Here is a 17,975-nt window from a genome sequence, read left to right as displayed (position 1 = left end):
CCTTCCAAGTTATCAGGGACCTGTTCCACTTCTCAAGATAGTAGAGTGGCCTTTAATGTACCTTTGGCAGCTCTTTCAGCACCTGCATTGACCCACTGACCTGTATATGTCCAGTTTACATAAATGATCTCAAATTTGATCCTATTCTGGTTTTGAGCCATTTTTTACCCAGGCTTTCCTGTTAGACACAGAACCCTCTAGGCCACAGATTAAACTGTACTTGCAAAGACCACATTTCAGTGTCAGACTCATATTTTCTGGATTTTTTACTGCTGTAAAAGAGCACAAATAAAATTAAATTCAGAGCCCTGATTATTTTCCACTTCCACTGGGTGCTCATCTTCCTAATACCATGCCTGAGGGTTTCTGTGTGCCTCCTCCTCTGTGGCTGCCTCTCCTGCCTCCTTCCTTAAATCCTGTAGTAGGAAGTGTTTGAAGATCTTTCATGCCTAGCAGCTTGAGGGAACTTGGCAGATATCAGGAGCACACACTAAAAAAGGTTCTTAAAATGCAATGCAGAAACACATTTCTTCCTAAATCTTTGAGTGTTGGATAAATCCTTATTTCTGTTGGGTGAGAGCAAGATTACACTTTTTTGAAATATTCATGTGCTGTGTACCTGTGGTAAGACTTCTCCGCATAATAAATGGCTTTTATTATATCCATTGCTTTCTAAAGAATTCATTTGCATTAAAACCTTGTGGATTTTTTTTCTCCCAACAGATCACTGCCTAATAAAAGAAAATACTCCCCCCAATAAACAGTTATGTTAAAGTTTCTCCTTCAGAGAAATTGTATCCTATAAGAGATAGGGTTAGAATGTGCATTTATAAGGATTTTAAGCCAGTAGTCAATCTGATTAGGAAAAAGTATTAATTTTCTGAAAATTATAATTCATTAATTATTCTACCAGTATCATGAACATATAGCTATTTGAAACAGTTTGTCAGCTAAGCTACAAAGCATATTTAATGCTACCCAAGAGTTGCTTTTTTTTTCTGGTTTGAAACTGCTGCCAAGAGGCAATGAAACACTAAAATCCCAGTTAAGAAACCTATTGCATTAAAAAATATTAGCTTACCCTGTTACTAATGATGAATATTTCTGATTTTTTTATGAGGGATGATCAGACCAAAGGGTGGTAGAGTCATTATATTCTTTTGCTCCAAGAGAATGCAAAGAACACAACTGGGGAACATTTTTCAAGTCCAGTGCAGTTGGAACACATGCACTTGACTGAATCTGCATATCATAAACACTTAAAGGAAATCATGCCTTCCCATTATCATTCTGATCTTGACCTTTTTATTCCCCTCAGTTGGTCTTCCATTAGGGATTTAGCATCTATCTCTAATATTGAGAAAAAACCTGTATATAGCTCTTGAAAATGTTTTGAGGAATGCTTGTGATATTTATAAAATGTTGTCATGAAATATTATTTCCAAATTTCATCAAGTATTTAATTTAACACAATTTTAAAATTTTATAGGAAATTCCTATTCTGGCCAGAAAATGGTTATTTTGTGTATGGATGTATAAAATATTATTAATACCTGTTCGGTTTTTTCTGTTTCTGTTTGAGTTATGGTCTGAGAGAAGTCTTCCAGTTCCTCTAGTATTTTATTGTCATCTTCATGGTCTTCATCAAAAAAGGGCCCGACTTTCCTTTTAGTTTTGGGTAAAATCAATTCCTGTAGATATTCTTCAAACTGAATATGGAAAATGCCTAATTTATCTGTTATCTCTCGTGCACAAGTAGTTTTACCAGCTCCATGAACCCCAAGTAAACACACCCGTAATGGAGGAGCCTATAGGAAAAAAACCAGAATATTCAGTAACATTTTGGAGTTTATACTGCACCCACCCCCTACTGTTTTTCACTTAAAAAATATCATAATTAAAGAATCCATCAAAAACAGTTACATACTTTTGTATTTTAATGTTCCCAGATTTTCTGTTGCTATTCTAACTACCTGCTCTCTGGAAACACCAAACAAATCTACTACCCTACTATCAGCAGGTAGAAATGAAACTTCATTAGACAAGTCTGGTAAATCTTCTTTCTTTTACCCTTTTTCAAGTTACAAAAAACCCACAAAATCGCCAATATGTGTCATTTTTTAAGCCCATTTTAAGATCATTGCAAGCCTTTTTAATCTTCCTCTCTTTTCTGCTGTATTTGCATCATTAATTCAATGTGTTAAATCAAATTTACATTAAAAATCACTAGGGAAGTCATGGGTCTTATTTGCTTCAAGGACTTGCCTAATATATTGTTGCTTAGAAAAAAATCAGCCATAATAAACAAATCTAAAAGGGAATGTAAAGTAGTTATTTTAATCTGCTATTATCTGCTTTAAATAATTTTTAAGATTCTCACTTGTAGTGGTTCGTTGTGAGCCACATACTCCTCAGGGTTCTTCAAAAATTCATCCCTGTACTCGGAAGATGAAAAGTAATAAATCTTTTCTTTGTATTTAGCTGCATATTCCTGGAGTCCAGGGTAGAGGACAAAGTTCTCTTTCAGACTGACTGGACAAAAGTGGTTTGTGTCTCCCATATGCCTTCTCTTTTGCCTAATTTTTTCTTCATCCTGAAAAGATGAAATTTTTAAAGAACTCTTAGAATTCAGGAGTTTACTTAGGTTAAATCAGATTAAATAATGCCAAATATATTAAGTGACAATTGAATTAGGATGGTATTCTCAAAACGGTTTGCATGCTGAAAATAATTCTATGAAAATGCACACTTTTTTGATTCTGAGTCAGAAAAAAAATTGTCTAAGAGAATATTGAGAAAAGAATTAAATTAAAAATATAATGAATATCACAGTTAGCCATTGAGGACCAAAATTAGGGTAGAAGTATCTATGATAAAATCTTTTCCTACTGTGTTCTTGAAACTGATTTGTTTAAATGTAGACCTCTTCAGAAAACACAGTGAGAGCTGGTGTTATGATTAATGTCAGATTATTTATCCAGTAAAGTTAATTTCTAAAAAATATATCAATACTGCTCTCTCAGTCTGTGGATATCCTGTACTGTTAAATTTGGGGATGGGAATCTTCCAATATAGGATGAAAATAGGAAGGCAAAGCTAGACCTCTAATTTCATTAAAGTGGGTGTGTGAAAATTATCAATAGCTGAAATGGAACGGGACGCTGCATCTTCTGATGTTTACATGATGGCTCATGGAATCATTGCTGGCTGACAGAAATCAAAGTTCATATTTTTTTCTTTAATAAAAACTCCTCCTTGCCCTCTGGCAAGACTAGATACAGTCATTCTCTCTATTAGCATGGCAGTATTTGAGCTTCTTGCTGTAATAAAACTACTATTGGCCACAACACAGAAATGTAGGGAAAGTGTTCTTGAAGCACATACTTTTGATCCAGTTGAAGCCTTCTTACAGAATAAATATTTATTCTGTAAGAAGGCTTCAACTGGATAAAAAAAAATTCAGGATCAAGCAAAATCTGTCTTCTCTGAGCTTATTTTCAAACTCAAAAAAAGGAGTTATAATAAAAGCATAAACAGATAAAAACTGGCATGCTTACTTCTTCCTCTTCTTCCCCTTGTTCCCCTTCTTCCTCTTCCTCTTCTCCACCTTCCTCTTCTACTTCCTCATTTTCCTCTTCAGCAGCCAGATCTTGTTCCTCCTCCCCTAAGTCTTCATCAGATAATTCCCAGCCATAATATTTAAAAGGTTCTGAAAAGATTAGGGTTTTTATTCTGTTTCAATTGTTATCCTTTGGCTATACCAGAATATATTCTCTTTGTCCTTGAAAGTAAGTGCATACATGGAAGAAAATATTGCCAACTGTATCTTCCATTTCTTCTACTCACAGAATAAAATGTTCTCCCCAGATGTGGAAATTAATATATTGCCTCCTCCAAAAATGGAAATTCTAAAGGTTGTTTTTGGTTACAGTAAATGGTATTTTCAATGGGAACTTGTATTGCAAAAGTATTATACAAACACATGCAGATAGTACCATTGCTCTTTGCAACAGTTTTTTTTCCCTGTTACTTGTTGGGAAGAATCATCACTCAAATTTCAGTTTATTATAGAGCCATAGATGTTTTGGTTAATAAAACACTTGATTTGTAGTGATAATAGGAAAAATGTAGTATTATTTATCCAGTGCTCAATATTCTGCAAGACCACACAAATGAAGAAATGTAATTTGCCAAAGAAATATTGATTTTAAAATAATTAATGTAAAATTCAGTTTTGAAATATAGTCTATGCAGGTGGTTAGGTTAGATTATTACACACCCTGATAGTCTCACTAACCCAATGTATATCACACATTAGTGAACCTTCACTATCTGGCCATTTCTCAAACCAGTATCCTGGCATACACAGATAGAATACATAGATAGATACATAGGTAACTGTAGAAATGTGCTTTCAGAATGTTAAGCAGCTATTATGCACCTATTTGCATAGCCATATTATAGTTATATTTCAAATAAATACATTTCCCCCACTCAGATGTCTGAAAGGCTGCTATTATGCTTTTCAACTGATTCAGAGAACACAGTATGACACTCTTCATATTAGCAATATCAAACTGAGTACAACCTACACCCTAATTTGCTTGAGCTATCCAAAAATCCCTCTTAACAGTAAAGTGATAATAATCACATAAACAGTATTACTTACTTTCCATAACCTGCACAGTTTGATTAAGCAGACTTTCTGGTGTTTGCTCAGCAATCTCTAAAACAACCACCTGAACTTGAGATGATGTCCTGATTTCTGATTCCATATTTTCCCAATCATTCATGAAAAGGTCAATCTTCATTTTAACTGTTTTCATTTCTTCCGTATCTGGAAAACCATCCTCTGCAAACTCAGGTTGCATGATTTCTGAAAATCAAATCACATAAAATAGGCAATGCTCCTCTAAAATTTTTTACATTTAAAAACCATCATTCTTCTTTAGGACTGTTTTTATATTGCTCAAATATGGTGATATACTTTTTAATGCTTCTTCCTCCCCATAATTATGAATTATTATATTAGCAGTTTACAAAGACATTTTGTAAAGTCATAGTTTAATTATGTTGATACTCTATACACTGAGGCTTCTCCAGGAAAATAAATGAGGTCAAATTGCTGAACTATATTTGCATATGGTTATTTAAATCATCACTCAAAATAAATATGACTCTTTCTGCAAAGAAATACAATGCAGAATACATTAATCTAAAAATTATGATTCAATGATGAACAGCTTTTGACACTCTCCCATATAGTCATGCCTCATGCCAGCATGGGAAAAATTTGAATGAACAAATAAATGAAAATAAAGTAAAAAAATATTATCATGACTTCCCTCTGTAAATACTGGAACTGGGAAATTCACAGGAAATTCTGGCTTTAATGCACCCATGTTTGCATACAATCACTTGTTTAGTAATTAAGAGAGAGACAGAGAATACTTTAATCTCTTAAGGAACATGCAGAAATTTGTAGTGTCTGTTGTTTAAGATCAGTCCAAGCATGTTTTCTAACACTGTCTCACAGAAAGTTGACAGAAGTTAAAGACTGAAAGGATGCATTAATATAAATAAGAAAATCACAGGTACTACACATTGTAAACACGACAAAACCACACCAAATGTGTTGTCATACTCCGTGAACAAATAAAGGGGTTAGTTCCTTCCTCCACAACTTCTTGATGAAGAAGACAGACGGGATTAAGAACTTGATATTGACAGCTGATATGGAATTTAAAACTTGATAATGACAACAGATATGGAATTAAAAACTTGATATTGACACATTAGAAAATGTTCCAATTAGGAGCTAGATAGGGCTGCAATTACTATCTATTCATACACTGTTAGACCCTGAAAGTCCTGAGACAAAGTCCTATCTCAGCTAGAAGATGATACCCAAGTGCCTATCTGACACCATAAAGAATTTGTCACTGGCAGCAGCAATGTAGTATTGTTGCTGCTGTTCCCATTCTCTGCACTCATGTAATTTTCAACTCTGATTGTCTTTTTTTCTTGTAATTTTTCTTTGTGTTAATAAGTGATGTCAGCTAACAGACAGAAAAGCAGTTGAGAGCAGTGAGTTAAATGATCTGATATGACTCTAAGTTTGCTGGGACTTACAGCATATGCTGTGTTTTTGTCTGGCCAGAAATGAAGATACAAGGAAAAATTTTATCAGTGAATGGAATGATTTTCTATTTTGCCAAAATTTTCCCCCTTCTCTTGTTGTTCCTGTCTTGTTTTTAGTTTGAAAGGGCATTAACAGATTTGACACAAGTAACAACATCATCAGCCTATTCCAATGAATTTCAACTCATTTTTTACATTAAAAGGACCATTACTACTGTTCTTCCTTATGTAACTTCCTACATGAACAAAGCAGAGGTATTACTAAAATGAAAGTCTTTTGTAATGCCTTGTGTGTAAAAAGCTTTGACTACTTTCTCAAAAATACAAAACCTCAAAACATTAAAACCCCAATGCTTTATGGTCACTCAGGCATTAAGCAGGCCAATGCTCACTCTGTCAAATTGCAGCACTGTAACATTCATTTTGAATTTGTCCCAGTCTGAAAAATCCAATCAATTTTTGCGGCTTATGAAGGGTTAGATTGCCCTGTTACAATTTTTTCATTAAGAAAATATATTTCCTTCCAGAACCAAGTATCTCTCATTTCCTCTTGTCGACTGTTGAAGAAAATTGCAAATGACACATTTATTTTCCAAATTAGAGCCAAAAGGCAAAAAGTATAATGTAGCTGGGCTTCAGTGATTAGGTACCAGTAAGATTTGGCAGGAAACAGATTGAAACATAATGGTCAGAGTAAAGATGCTGCCTAAGTTTTGTGTAATATTCTACCAACTACAGCATCACCTCAGAGTGCCAATAGCAGCTGGGATATGCAAGTGCCTTCAGAACAAGGACCATATCTCAAACCCCTTATTTTGAAATTCCTTCATGGCCCACTAAGTTTGGTCCCCTGCTAGTTTGCTACTTGTGCTTATTTCTACAACCCTTTTGTCCCTACATGAAATCAGACATTTTAGAGGTAGTGTGGGAGTTTCAGGCACTGCAATGTCTACAATCTTATTAAGGAACTGTGTCACAATGTGTAGCTCTAGAAATACATTAAATTTCTAAATACTGGTATGCTTTTTATAATTAGAATCTTCTACATTCGACATTGAAACTTTTATTCTCTCAATACCACCATTGACCTGAAGAACATCCCTGATTAAATGAGGTTTGAAGCAAGTTGGGCCCTTTATAGCAATTCATGTGCTGGCTCAGGGACATGAGGACACCCTCAGGCCTGGCTGTCCCTGCCCAGCCTCTGGGGCTCCCCCCCCTCAGCTGCCCAGAGCCCAGCACCCCCTATCAGCCCTCAGGGCTGTCAGCCTCTGCTCCAGCAATACCATTGCACAGCCAAGGTAAACTGCAAAACTATTAACAAAGAAGCTTTTTGACAAGTATTTTTGTGATCTTTCATAACAACCATTATTTAATACATCTCCCCCCATTTTTTTTTAGTTTTGAACAACACAACTATTAGACTGACACCTTAGTAGCTAACCTTCCTCTTATTTGATCATTAGTTTAAACATAAATCAAAGTGCAAAAACATTAATCAAAGTGCAAAAGGGCATATCAGCAAGGAGAAACACCTTGCAGATTTCAAATAGTTTGATCTTGAATTAGAAATAATATTTTCCCTTAAACAGGCTTACAACATTTGCATTTTACTAAAATAGACATTCATTCTATATATGTCATTATATATACCATGCAATGACATTTTTGCCTCTTACCATGATTCTAAATAGGAACATAAATATACCTTTTTATGTACATTAAAAGATGTGCAAATGGTGCCATTAATTATATGGCATTCTGCAGTGATATATTCCAAATGAGAAACAGATTTAGCTAGGTAAAACCTGCTCACATTTGGGCAGCTCTAATGCAGTATGTAATGATGACTCCCTTAGGAACACAGATTTTAGGAAAAGAAGGAAATGATACATTAATAACTGGGTTACACTAACTGCTGCTTGCACATGTTATCCCTGACACAGTCACACTGCAGCAATCACATGTGCTGCCTTGTGAACCACAGCCCTATCCACAGCAGTAACACATGGAAGATGGGATGAGGGCTGGCTGGATCTGGCTTTCAAAAATCATCTTATAGTCCAGCCCTTTAAAAACACCTCAGTTCTCAGCAGGTCATAACACTTTGGAAGTATACAAGCAGAACAAGAGATTGAAATGAACATTAGGCATCATCTGAGACAGAATATTGAACATGGCAATGAATCCACTTAATAGAGTAGTTCCCATGACCTTTATCTCAGATGCATTTATAATTCATGTTACCTCTCCTGACAGGCCATATATCAGCAAAGGATGGGCCAGCATGTGTTCCAGCTTTGTTTTGCTACTTAAGACACATAATTCTAACAGAATACCTGCATGCAGAAGGTTTTGTTGCTTTAGAAAACATAACCAGCAGCTATTATTGCATACTTTCAGAACTCTTAAATAGATTACCCAGGTCTACGTGAACTGGAGAAACTTTCCCCTGGAAAGAGGGGAGAAGTAACAAAAAAGGTTTACCTTCCCAGTGAAAACAGACAGACCAAAAATCAGACAACCCTCATTTGGTTTTGGTTCAGGTATTTGAACCTTATTGTGACAAAAATGTTGTCTCCCTGACATTTAGTTTGTCTCACCAGGGACCAAGTAAGGCAGCTGTACCTTTGCCATTAGATATAAATATAATAACTCTGCTTGGCAAAGTTATTTACAGAGAGAAGATATTTTTTGAAAAATGAAAAACATAGTCAAGAAAAACATCTGAAAAGACAGAAGTGGTTTGAAAATAAATTATATAAAAATGCAAACGACTTTCTCTCTAAGGAGGTGGCCTTCTACCTAACAGTACTGCTCCTAATTTAATTTTCTTATCACAATGGTGATGGGAAACAAGCTTCCCCAGCCTCAAATCTTGGGCTTTTGTAGGGAATGCCTATATGCCAATTTCTCATATTCTTTTCCTCTGCATGTTCTGTGCTTGTACTGAGCATCGTTACCATAGAGACAAACAATCCTTGAAGGCTTTCTGCCCCCACATTCTCTAAATGAATTGTTGGGGAAAGAGAGCCTTTAATATCTTAGTATCTATGACTTTTTCTTCCCTTGGTCCATATGCAACATCAAAAAATATAAAAAAGTTCTTTTCTCCTCATTGAAACACTGCCAAAGCTGATACAGACACACCAGAAGCCAGCATGTCTTCTTCATTAGGGCTTAACTAGCAAAATAAACCATAAGGCAAAATATACCATAACAGTGACACTTTTCATTTCTTGGAACTGATCTGTATTTCATTATGAATGTAGTTTCAGTTGTCTTTTTGAAACAGACTTTAGTTTGTTTATACAGACTTTTCACTTCTTACTTATAAATATACACTGCCAAATAATCTTCAGCATGTTACAGTGAAATGTGCTCAACAGACAAACTTATATTGTATGTACTGATTTTTTAAATTGGAAAGACAACTGTGGTTTACAGATAAAGTTGATCCTTTCTAATGCATAAAAATATGTTTATTTAACAACTTTCTATTAAAATAAAATGGTTTCTATTTCTGGTTTGTTGTTTAAAATATTCTAAAAATTCTAGCAGATAAAAGCTAAAATGTATATTTTAAAAACTAAAGCTGACCATCTCCACTAAAGATGAGTTGCCTTCAAAGTGTTGACAGAAAGCTGTTACAAGATTTCATTTATCTTTTCATTAGCTTATGGTTCTATTTAATTTACAAGACTGGTACGGGATAGGGTCAGGGAGGACAGATGGACAGACATTAAGTGAAGTAAATTAAGAGGATTTCCTTTCTCTTTTTATGTTCAGAAAGTGACAAGAGCTTCCAGAAAGACTGATAGCTCTAATCATAGGCTTTTGTTCTTTTTTCTTCTTCAAAACATTGCATGGCTGTTCTCCACCAATATTCCTTAGTCTTTATTTATCTGAATGAGAGACTAAAAAAATTTAAGAACTGAAGGTATTTGGGATTTAATTGAGGAAGTTGTTTTTAACCTTTCTGGTTTTCAAATTTTGAAATTTCTCTGCCTAAAATGCTGGGATTACAGGTATTAAAATGCAATTATCACATCTGATTTATAAATGACAGCAGAAAGTGGCTTTGAAGATCATGCAGCTTTGCTCAGACACTGAACAAACTGTGAAGGTAATATCACTAGAGCTTGCTTTGAAGTTTGCAGTATAAGTAATTTGCAATCTCTCATCTCCAGTTTAATAAACTGTCCTTGTCCAATCTCTCTCTCTGAAAAACCTCCAGGTAAAGGTAGGGGAAAGCACAAATCAGGATGCAAGTTGTCAAGAAAAACAATAGAAATATGTTTAGAGGCTGTAGGACTGAGCACACATCATCTGCCTGGTAAATGTTAAAATTACAATTGATTCCAAGAAGTATTTCTCTTCAAAGACTAAACAGAAAATGCACTAACATGAACAGGTTTATTTATTTTTTGCTCTTGTTGTTTCAAATATCTTACTGAATTTAACATGATGATAAAAATAAAAAAAGCAAGAAAATAGAACAAAAGCCCAAGAGAAGGGTATTGATTCAACCCTCCACCATCTGTAATGAGAAAGGAGATCAATATTAAAGAGTTGGAATTCAATATTAAAGAGTATATAACTAAGAATGATCTTAAAAGCTGTGAAAGCACAAGCATGAGAGGTGACATGTGGAATTATGAGCCCAGCTGCCAATTTATTTTTGCCAAGAACTTCTGCCCAAATAGCAAGAGCAGCAGAAGAGACATCAGTGAAAATGTGGTTGCACAAATACACCAGCCTGAGCTACTGAGGCATAAGCATGTGTGCTCCAGTTGAGTTTGCTATAGAAAGGAAGTAATCTCGGGCAGAAATATGGCAGGAAAAGAATATGCCAAGTATTACTTCAGGAAGATTGGAGTGAACCCACAGATCTGCCTGAAGTTGAGAACCCCTCTACAACAGGTGAAATATAATAGTCTCATGAATTGATATAGCTGTCTCCTAGTATAAATACAGTCATACTCATGCAAAGCTTCTGCAAAAATGCTTAAATAAAGAAATTCCTGAAAAAAACCTCTCAGAATAATTGTGTCAAAGGACGTGAAAAAAATATGAGGCTATAATGTTCAGTGAGACATTACAAGCAAGAGATACCACATAAATTGATTTCTATATCTTTAGCAGACATTTCAGCATTGAACTTAGCTTCTTAACTCACTTAAACACATTTGTTAGATTTGCATGAAGTGTCCTTCTCCAGTTACTTTTACTCTCATTAAGACATGTGGAAGTACCTTGTTCATCACTGGAATGATTTTATCCTTTTAAACACAGTCTTATAAACTTGAATATGTTCAGTGCTGAAACAATCCCAGATTCCACTGACATTACAAAAACAGTGGTTATTAAAATGTGCATCTACTTGAATGGAATGGAATGGAATAGAATAGAATAGAATAGAATAGAATAGAATAGAATAGAATAGAACTATTCCAGTTGGAAGGGACCTAAAATGATCATCTACTGCTCATCAACTGAGCAATTCAGGGCTGACCAAAAGCTTAAGCATGTTATTAGTGGCATTTCCTAAATGTTTCTTAAATGGTTTGGGGCATCAGTCACATCTCTAGGAATCCTGTTCTGGTGTTTGACTACCTTCTCAGTGAAGAAACACTTCCTGATGCCCAATCTAAGCCTCTCCTGGTGCAGCTTTGAGCCATTCCTATAGGATGCCATACATGAAAGACCAAAAGGGTATGATTTGGGCTCTGAAGTATTTTTTCTGAGCTATCTTTTTTATATTCTAACTGCTATATATTATAAAAACCCAACAAACTGGGAACATGTGAACTGTGAGCATTTGTCTATATTGCTGTAAAGATATGTCACATGGGAGAAAAGCTGCAGTCAATGTGCTGATGGCACTACATGTGAAATAAAACGATGTCAGGCTAAGAGCAGCATGACTGAATTGTTTTGGTGAGTCAGTGTTTGATTATTGAAATAAAATGTAGGTGTAGGAAAACATGATTTTCTCTGAACAAGGACTTAACATGTCTTAAGACCACATGACATTATTATGTTGTTTTGAGGTACTCAGATCAACATAATTTAGATATTGCAAACTCCCATGAAGTTTGTAATTTGAGATGAGAATGATGAAGTATCTTTGTAGAAGCCTTTATGTTTAATACTATAGGATTTATTCACTTTGGAGAAAAGCGATGTGTTTTATTAGAAACTATAAAAAGGTATAATGTGGATTTTTTTAAAAAGCTTACATTCAAAGAATTTAAATTTAAAGAATTTAAAGAACCCTAGAAAGCTACAGTATTTTTTTTCACAGAGTAGGTGAAATGTTACCTCATTAAAATTTAAAAGCATGCTATCTTACTCAGTCTATCTTATACTACCTTTACAACTTAGGCCTTGTAAATATGTATGATAAATGCATCCTAAATAAATATGTAAAATGAATGCCAGACTAGGTCAGGAAAGAGAACATATTGGTTGAGACATACTGGTAATACAGAACTTAAGCTTGGCCATAGTAATTTTGTATAGAAACCAGTATGTTGGGTTGGAAAGAAAAATGGCAATAGCAGTTTAGATTCTTGATGAGAAAAAATGAAAGTGGGAATTCCTCTCCAGGCCTTGGGTGATAATTCAGGCTATGAATGGGAAATCTTGAGACTGTATAGTAGAGAAAGAAAATACTCCAAAGTCCCCAGTCTAGTTCTTAATATAGAGACAGATATTTATGCATGGTAATTCATTGTAGCAGCTGATCCAAATCAGACAGAAACATTCTTCTAAGAAGCTAGGCAGTGATTAAAGAAGGCTAAGAGGGAAGTAAAACTCTGCAGCTTTTTGGACTATTGAGGTTCAAACCATTGAAACTATTTAGGAATGTCCCCTTTGTTGATGTAGTGACTAAATTATCTTTTGTCTCTTTAAAAAGAAAAAAAGCCTAAAAGTTCTCTTCTCAATTAGGTAAAAAGACACCTCATAGGAATTTGGGGACTTTACTTCAAACTTAAGGATAGCTAATTGGATAGAAGCTAGAAAGTCCTACCTTAGTAATTTACTAGAAAAAGAACAAAGGAACTAATTGCTTTTGTTACGTGTACCTCTAACTCAGGTTTTCTCTGTAAAGAGCTTTGTTATTTTGCCTTTTATTAAAACTTTTCTGTTTCCAACACTGCCACAGACGCCATCCTGCTAATTTTATGCCATCAGAGGCAGCTGAGCCATCTCAAGTGTTATATAGGTTTCCAAGAGCTTATAAAACCTAGCTCGAGATCATACTATCACAACTAACTGGAACTAAGTCTCAATCCAACTGACACAATCTGAGGTGCAAAAATCCAGCCTATTTGTGACAACTGGTCTGCTGCCAAAATCTCACTCCTTACAGATTATTCACTTCTGCCCAGGACAATTATATTTTCTCTGCTGGAAACTAAGTAAAACACAATTCTGATATAAAGTAGGATCTTTACAGGAAACAAACAAAAAAAAAGTGGTTCTGTCAATATAGAAAGCAATAAAGTAAGAACATCTTTATCTAAAATGTTCTATTTATTTTGTAACCAGAGGGGAAACCTCAAGTAATACACAGAATTCCATTAGTTTTTATGGTGTTAAGTTATGTTGTTAAAGACTAATGTCCATAAGCACAAAGGAGGGGAGAAACAATAACAGATAAGTGAACCCCCAAAACTCAATCACAGCAAATACAACCGTGACTTGACCCCCCTCAGGGCCATTAGAAGATGATGATGAAGGCATTGTCTGGGTGTGAAATCTACTGAGATGGGTCACCCTGAGGAGCTCTCTGGCTGAAGTGCATTACTGCCTACAGGGCATGAGATTCATTAGGGGATGCCTAGGGAAAAGCAGTTTGGGATTGTGGGAAATTTATAATATCAGGAAGCTTTCCTGAGAAGGCAAGGAGAAGGAAGGATCAAAGTGGATTGGATCCACTAGCATGGATAATAGAGTGAGAAGAGGATGACAGGGAAATGGGAATATGTGCTCAGACTCATTGCATGGTCCTGGGGACACAGAGCTGCTACAGCCTCACCTTTGCTTCTGGATTCAGCAATTCATAATGTGTGTTGCTATCAGATTAAGCAATTTCCAATGCATGTTAAGAAAGACACTGATGAACTGATATCCATTCCCTTTTAATTACTTCAGGTTGAGCTTACTGAAGGAAGACCAGAAAATCAGACAATGCTGTGATTTTCTCATTAACTATTGACTAAGTTCCAGCAATGCTTTGTAACTTTTAAAGAGCTACAGATGAGTAGTTTCAAGACAGTTAATAACCCACTTAAGAAAGGTTACTAGAGGAGATAGAATCCCATCCTTTGGATTTATTGAAAACTGCAACAGTGCTGGCTGATTTAATGGAAACCATCTCTATTCTGTAACATCCATGAGGAATGACACAAAGAAATATGTGAAGAGAGTACCAATGAAGAGAGTAACAAAAAGTAATTTTTCTAGATGCTGAATGTAAAAAAGGAAATCAAAACTGGAAAATCAAACCACTAAGTGATTGAAACACTTAATTCGATCAGAAGTCAAATGATACACACCTTTCTCCTCAGTAGCAGCTGGAGACTGATCTTCCTCTGATGTCAGTGTTTCTGAGGAATGACACAAAGAAATGTGTGAAGAGAGTACCAATGAAGAGAGTAACAAAAAATAAATTTTCTAGATGCTGAATGTAAAAAAGGAAATCAAAACTGGAAAACCAAACCACTAAGTGATTGAAACACTTAATTCGTTCAGAAGTCAAATGATACACACCTTTCTCTTCAGTAGCAGCTGGAGACTGATCTTCCTCTGATGTCAGTGTTTCTGAGGAATGACACAAAGAAATGTGTGAAGAGAGTACCAAAAAATAAATTTTCTAGATGCTGAATGTAAAAAAGGAAATCAAAACTGGAAAACCAAACCACTAAGTGATTGAAACACTTAATTCGTTCAGAAGTCAAATGATACACACCTTTCTCCTCAGTAGCAGCTGGAGACTGATCTTCCTCTGATGTCAGTGTTTCTTCTATTTCTCCACTGTAAATAAAAGTTTCTTTATCTTAAGACCATTACAAATATTACTAAAGCAAGTTGCAGATATATAAAATGTAAAGATGTGGAAATATAATTTTGGTTGTAAAAAATAAAAATCATATGTATTTTATCATCTAAATTAATTTTCTTGTCTCATTGCATTAAAAGTTGGACTAATGAAAGGCTAATGAAAAAGCATTTAGAAAGAGATTTTACTGCCAACATATGTACTGATATAAATGAAATATTCCTCAAAGACAACAGATATTGGATTATTTCTTGTATATGATAACTAGTCTTAGTGTACTGCTTTACTTAATTTGTGTGATAAATGCACTGATACCTTTAACACAGAGTGAGGCTAGAATTTTCTTGTGCTCATTTTATACATTCAGATATTTGGAATATTTTACCTTTCATCATCTTCTTTCGTTTCTAATGCTTCATGTGTTGGTGTTTCCAAACTCTTAGAATTATTTTCATTCCTACTTGCTAGGTATGCTCTGCGCAGCATACAGGCTCCTGCAACATAATTGCATGACAGTAATTACTTTAATGCATCTGTATAAAACTAAAGTCATTATGTTAGGAATATCAATTAATAAATTGTTGACAGATTTCTTTTAAAGTCAACAAAAAGTATATATACCACTGAAATGTCATGACGCTGTTGATTTATAGAACTTTAGAGCTTTTTTCAATTTAAAGCACCTAAAAACTGAATCTGGAATATTGAAAGGTTATGAAGGCTATAAAAGGAGACAAAACTGAAATGATTTATCTTAAACTTTCATATATCATGTGTTACTCTGCCATTTATTATATTTGCAAGTGTACAAAGAATGCTATGAAGAAACAAATGGAAAACATTCAAATAAAAATATAAATAATGTGCATACCTCTACTACTGCAGCTGTTTAGCTGAAATTAAGAGTATGCTGTTCCTACTAGGAACTCTACTGACTTATTTACTTTGACAAATAGATTTATTTATGGCTGTGTGCTGAAAACTGTTTTCATCAGTGGACTTATGAGAGTTTAGACTAGGTCAGGGAACAGATTACAAAATAATGACTCAAATGCTGTGAAAATGTAAACTTCACAACTACATAATTATTTAAATGACAGAAACAAGTGGGAATCAAGTAAAGAGTCAACACAGTTGTGCAAATAAAAAGAATACAGTGAAACAAAATAGCTAAATTCAAGGAAATGTATCCATAAGCAAAAACCTACATTTTCAGCCAAATTTTTATACTACCAAGAGTATAAAATAGGTTATTCATATTAGAGCAAGTAATTCAGAGCGAGGTTTTGAGAACTAGTGGAAATGGCAGAGGTGTATACTGCAGGAAGGAAGCACATAAGGCAAGCTCTAGAGAGGCCTTAATTTGAAAGCCTCTGCTATGAATTCCCAAATTCTCCCCTTCACAAAACAAAAAATAAAAAAGAAAATATATTTTTTAAAAAAGGAGTAGTTACTGACCAGAAAAGAGGAAACCTTTTCTTCTATCTAACTAATTCACGAATTTGTTAAATTCTGAGAAGTGAAAAGAAATTTAATATAATTCTGAAAGCATCTCTCCCACCTCACTGCTCTCCCTGCAGTTCAGGCTAGAGGCAGACTCCTGATGTTTATTATTTAGCACACAGTATTGACATTTCCTTACCATATGCCAACTACAGGAAGGAGATGCTTTTGGTGGTTGTATGAAAGGACAATGCACTATGTCCCAGAAAAAAGGTTCATGAACATTTCAATAAGCTTGGAATGGCTGGGAAGCAAAGATGAGGCATGGAAAACAATTTGCCTCTAGGTTCTTTCCAAAAGCATCTGAGATGAAGTCTTGAATGACTGCTTCTGCAAATACGGTTTTCTGACAAGCACTGGACCTAGAACTTTCTCACAGAAATGTTCAGCCAGTATTTAGTCTCTGTATGAGCTCTGGCCACACTGAAACACTTTTGGTTACAAAATTTCACAAAGCTGTGTGACTAAGTTGTTTAGGTACTATTCCTGAGTTGTGAGGATGATTTGCTGATCAGTTGACATACTTCTAAATTTGGGTTTTTTTAAATAAGAAATCTGTTCTGAGTAAACTGTGTAACCTTGCTTTTCTCAGGTTGATTTTTATATTCAGGGACAAGGGTTTGAAGATCTCTGGACTGATTCCAGTGCTGGGCATCTAATGAGTTGTCTTGAACTCTATGTGAATAGACCCATCATGCCTTTCTTCAGTGGAAGTTTCTGCCACTGAAAGATTTTTTGATAATGGACTGGGTTGAACAGGTAATGATCAAACATTGCCAATGATCAATTAAACTTGTGGTGTGGTATGAATCAAGCAAATATGATCCATGAAGACACAATTTTACAAACTTTTAACAGTACATGAATATGTTCAGTTATTGATGCTTGGTGCCAATCTTCCTTTTGGCTGGAAAGAATAAAATAAAAATCCCTTACTCTGAATTCATGGATACGAAGCCACTGTATCCATCTGGGTAGGAAGTTACTGGGGTTTATTTTTGATCCCAAAATGGAGAACAGGGTACCCCTGCATACAAGTATTTCCCCTCCTCGCCTCTTCTCTCAAGCTGAGAAATTTCATACCTCTAACCTGATTTTGCAAATGGGCAAACCAAGGCAGAGAAATTTGACCAAGAGCCACATTGCAAGGTGGTGGCCAGCCAGCCAAGAATAGAAAAATGTGATGCTACAAGAGTCTACTGGTATTTCCTGCTGGTTGTAAATAGGAGAAAAATGAAAACTGATTTAAAACGGGAGAAAT

General features: G+C 35.1%; 1 protein-coding gene across 3 annotated transcripts in view; it reads right to left on the bottom strand.

Moving 5' to 3' along the window:
• The window catches only part of AK9 (adenylate kinase 9), a 58,628-nt gene that overhangs the window by 19,415 nt on the left and 21,238 nt on the right, over positions 1-17,975 (bottom strand). For all 3 annotated transcript variants that reach the window (XM_054279790.1, XM_054279789.1, XM_054279788.1), the window contains 6 exons: positions 15,597-15,705; positions 15,122-15,186; positions 4,670-4,876; positions 3,558-3,709; positions 2,381-2,593; positions 1,554-1,808 (listed from right to left, as the gene is read on the bottom strand). In XM_054279790.1, coding sequence (XP_054135765.1) covers positions 1,554-1,808; positions 2,381-2,593; positions 3,558-3,709; positions 4,670-4,876; positions 15,122-15,186; positions 15,597-15,705 — 1,001 coding nt within the window. The remainder of the gene's footprint in view (positions 1-1,553; positions 1,809-2,380; positions 2,594-3,557; positions 3,710-4,669; positions 4,877-15,121; positions 15,187-15,596; positions 15,706-17,975) is intronic.

This window comes from Melozone crissalis, unplaced genomic scaffold (genome assembly GCF_028551555.1).
Source record: "Melozone crissalis strain CALT ecotype California unplaced genomic scaffold, PUWL_Pcris_2 ptg000027l_1, whole genome shotgun sequence".
NCBI lineage: Eukaryota > Metazoa > Chordata > Aves > Passeriformes > Passerellidae > Melozone > Melozone crissalis.
The sequence above is the reverse complement of the archived record's forward strand: the minus strand, read 5'-3'. Positions and strand labels throughout refer to the sequence as shown.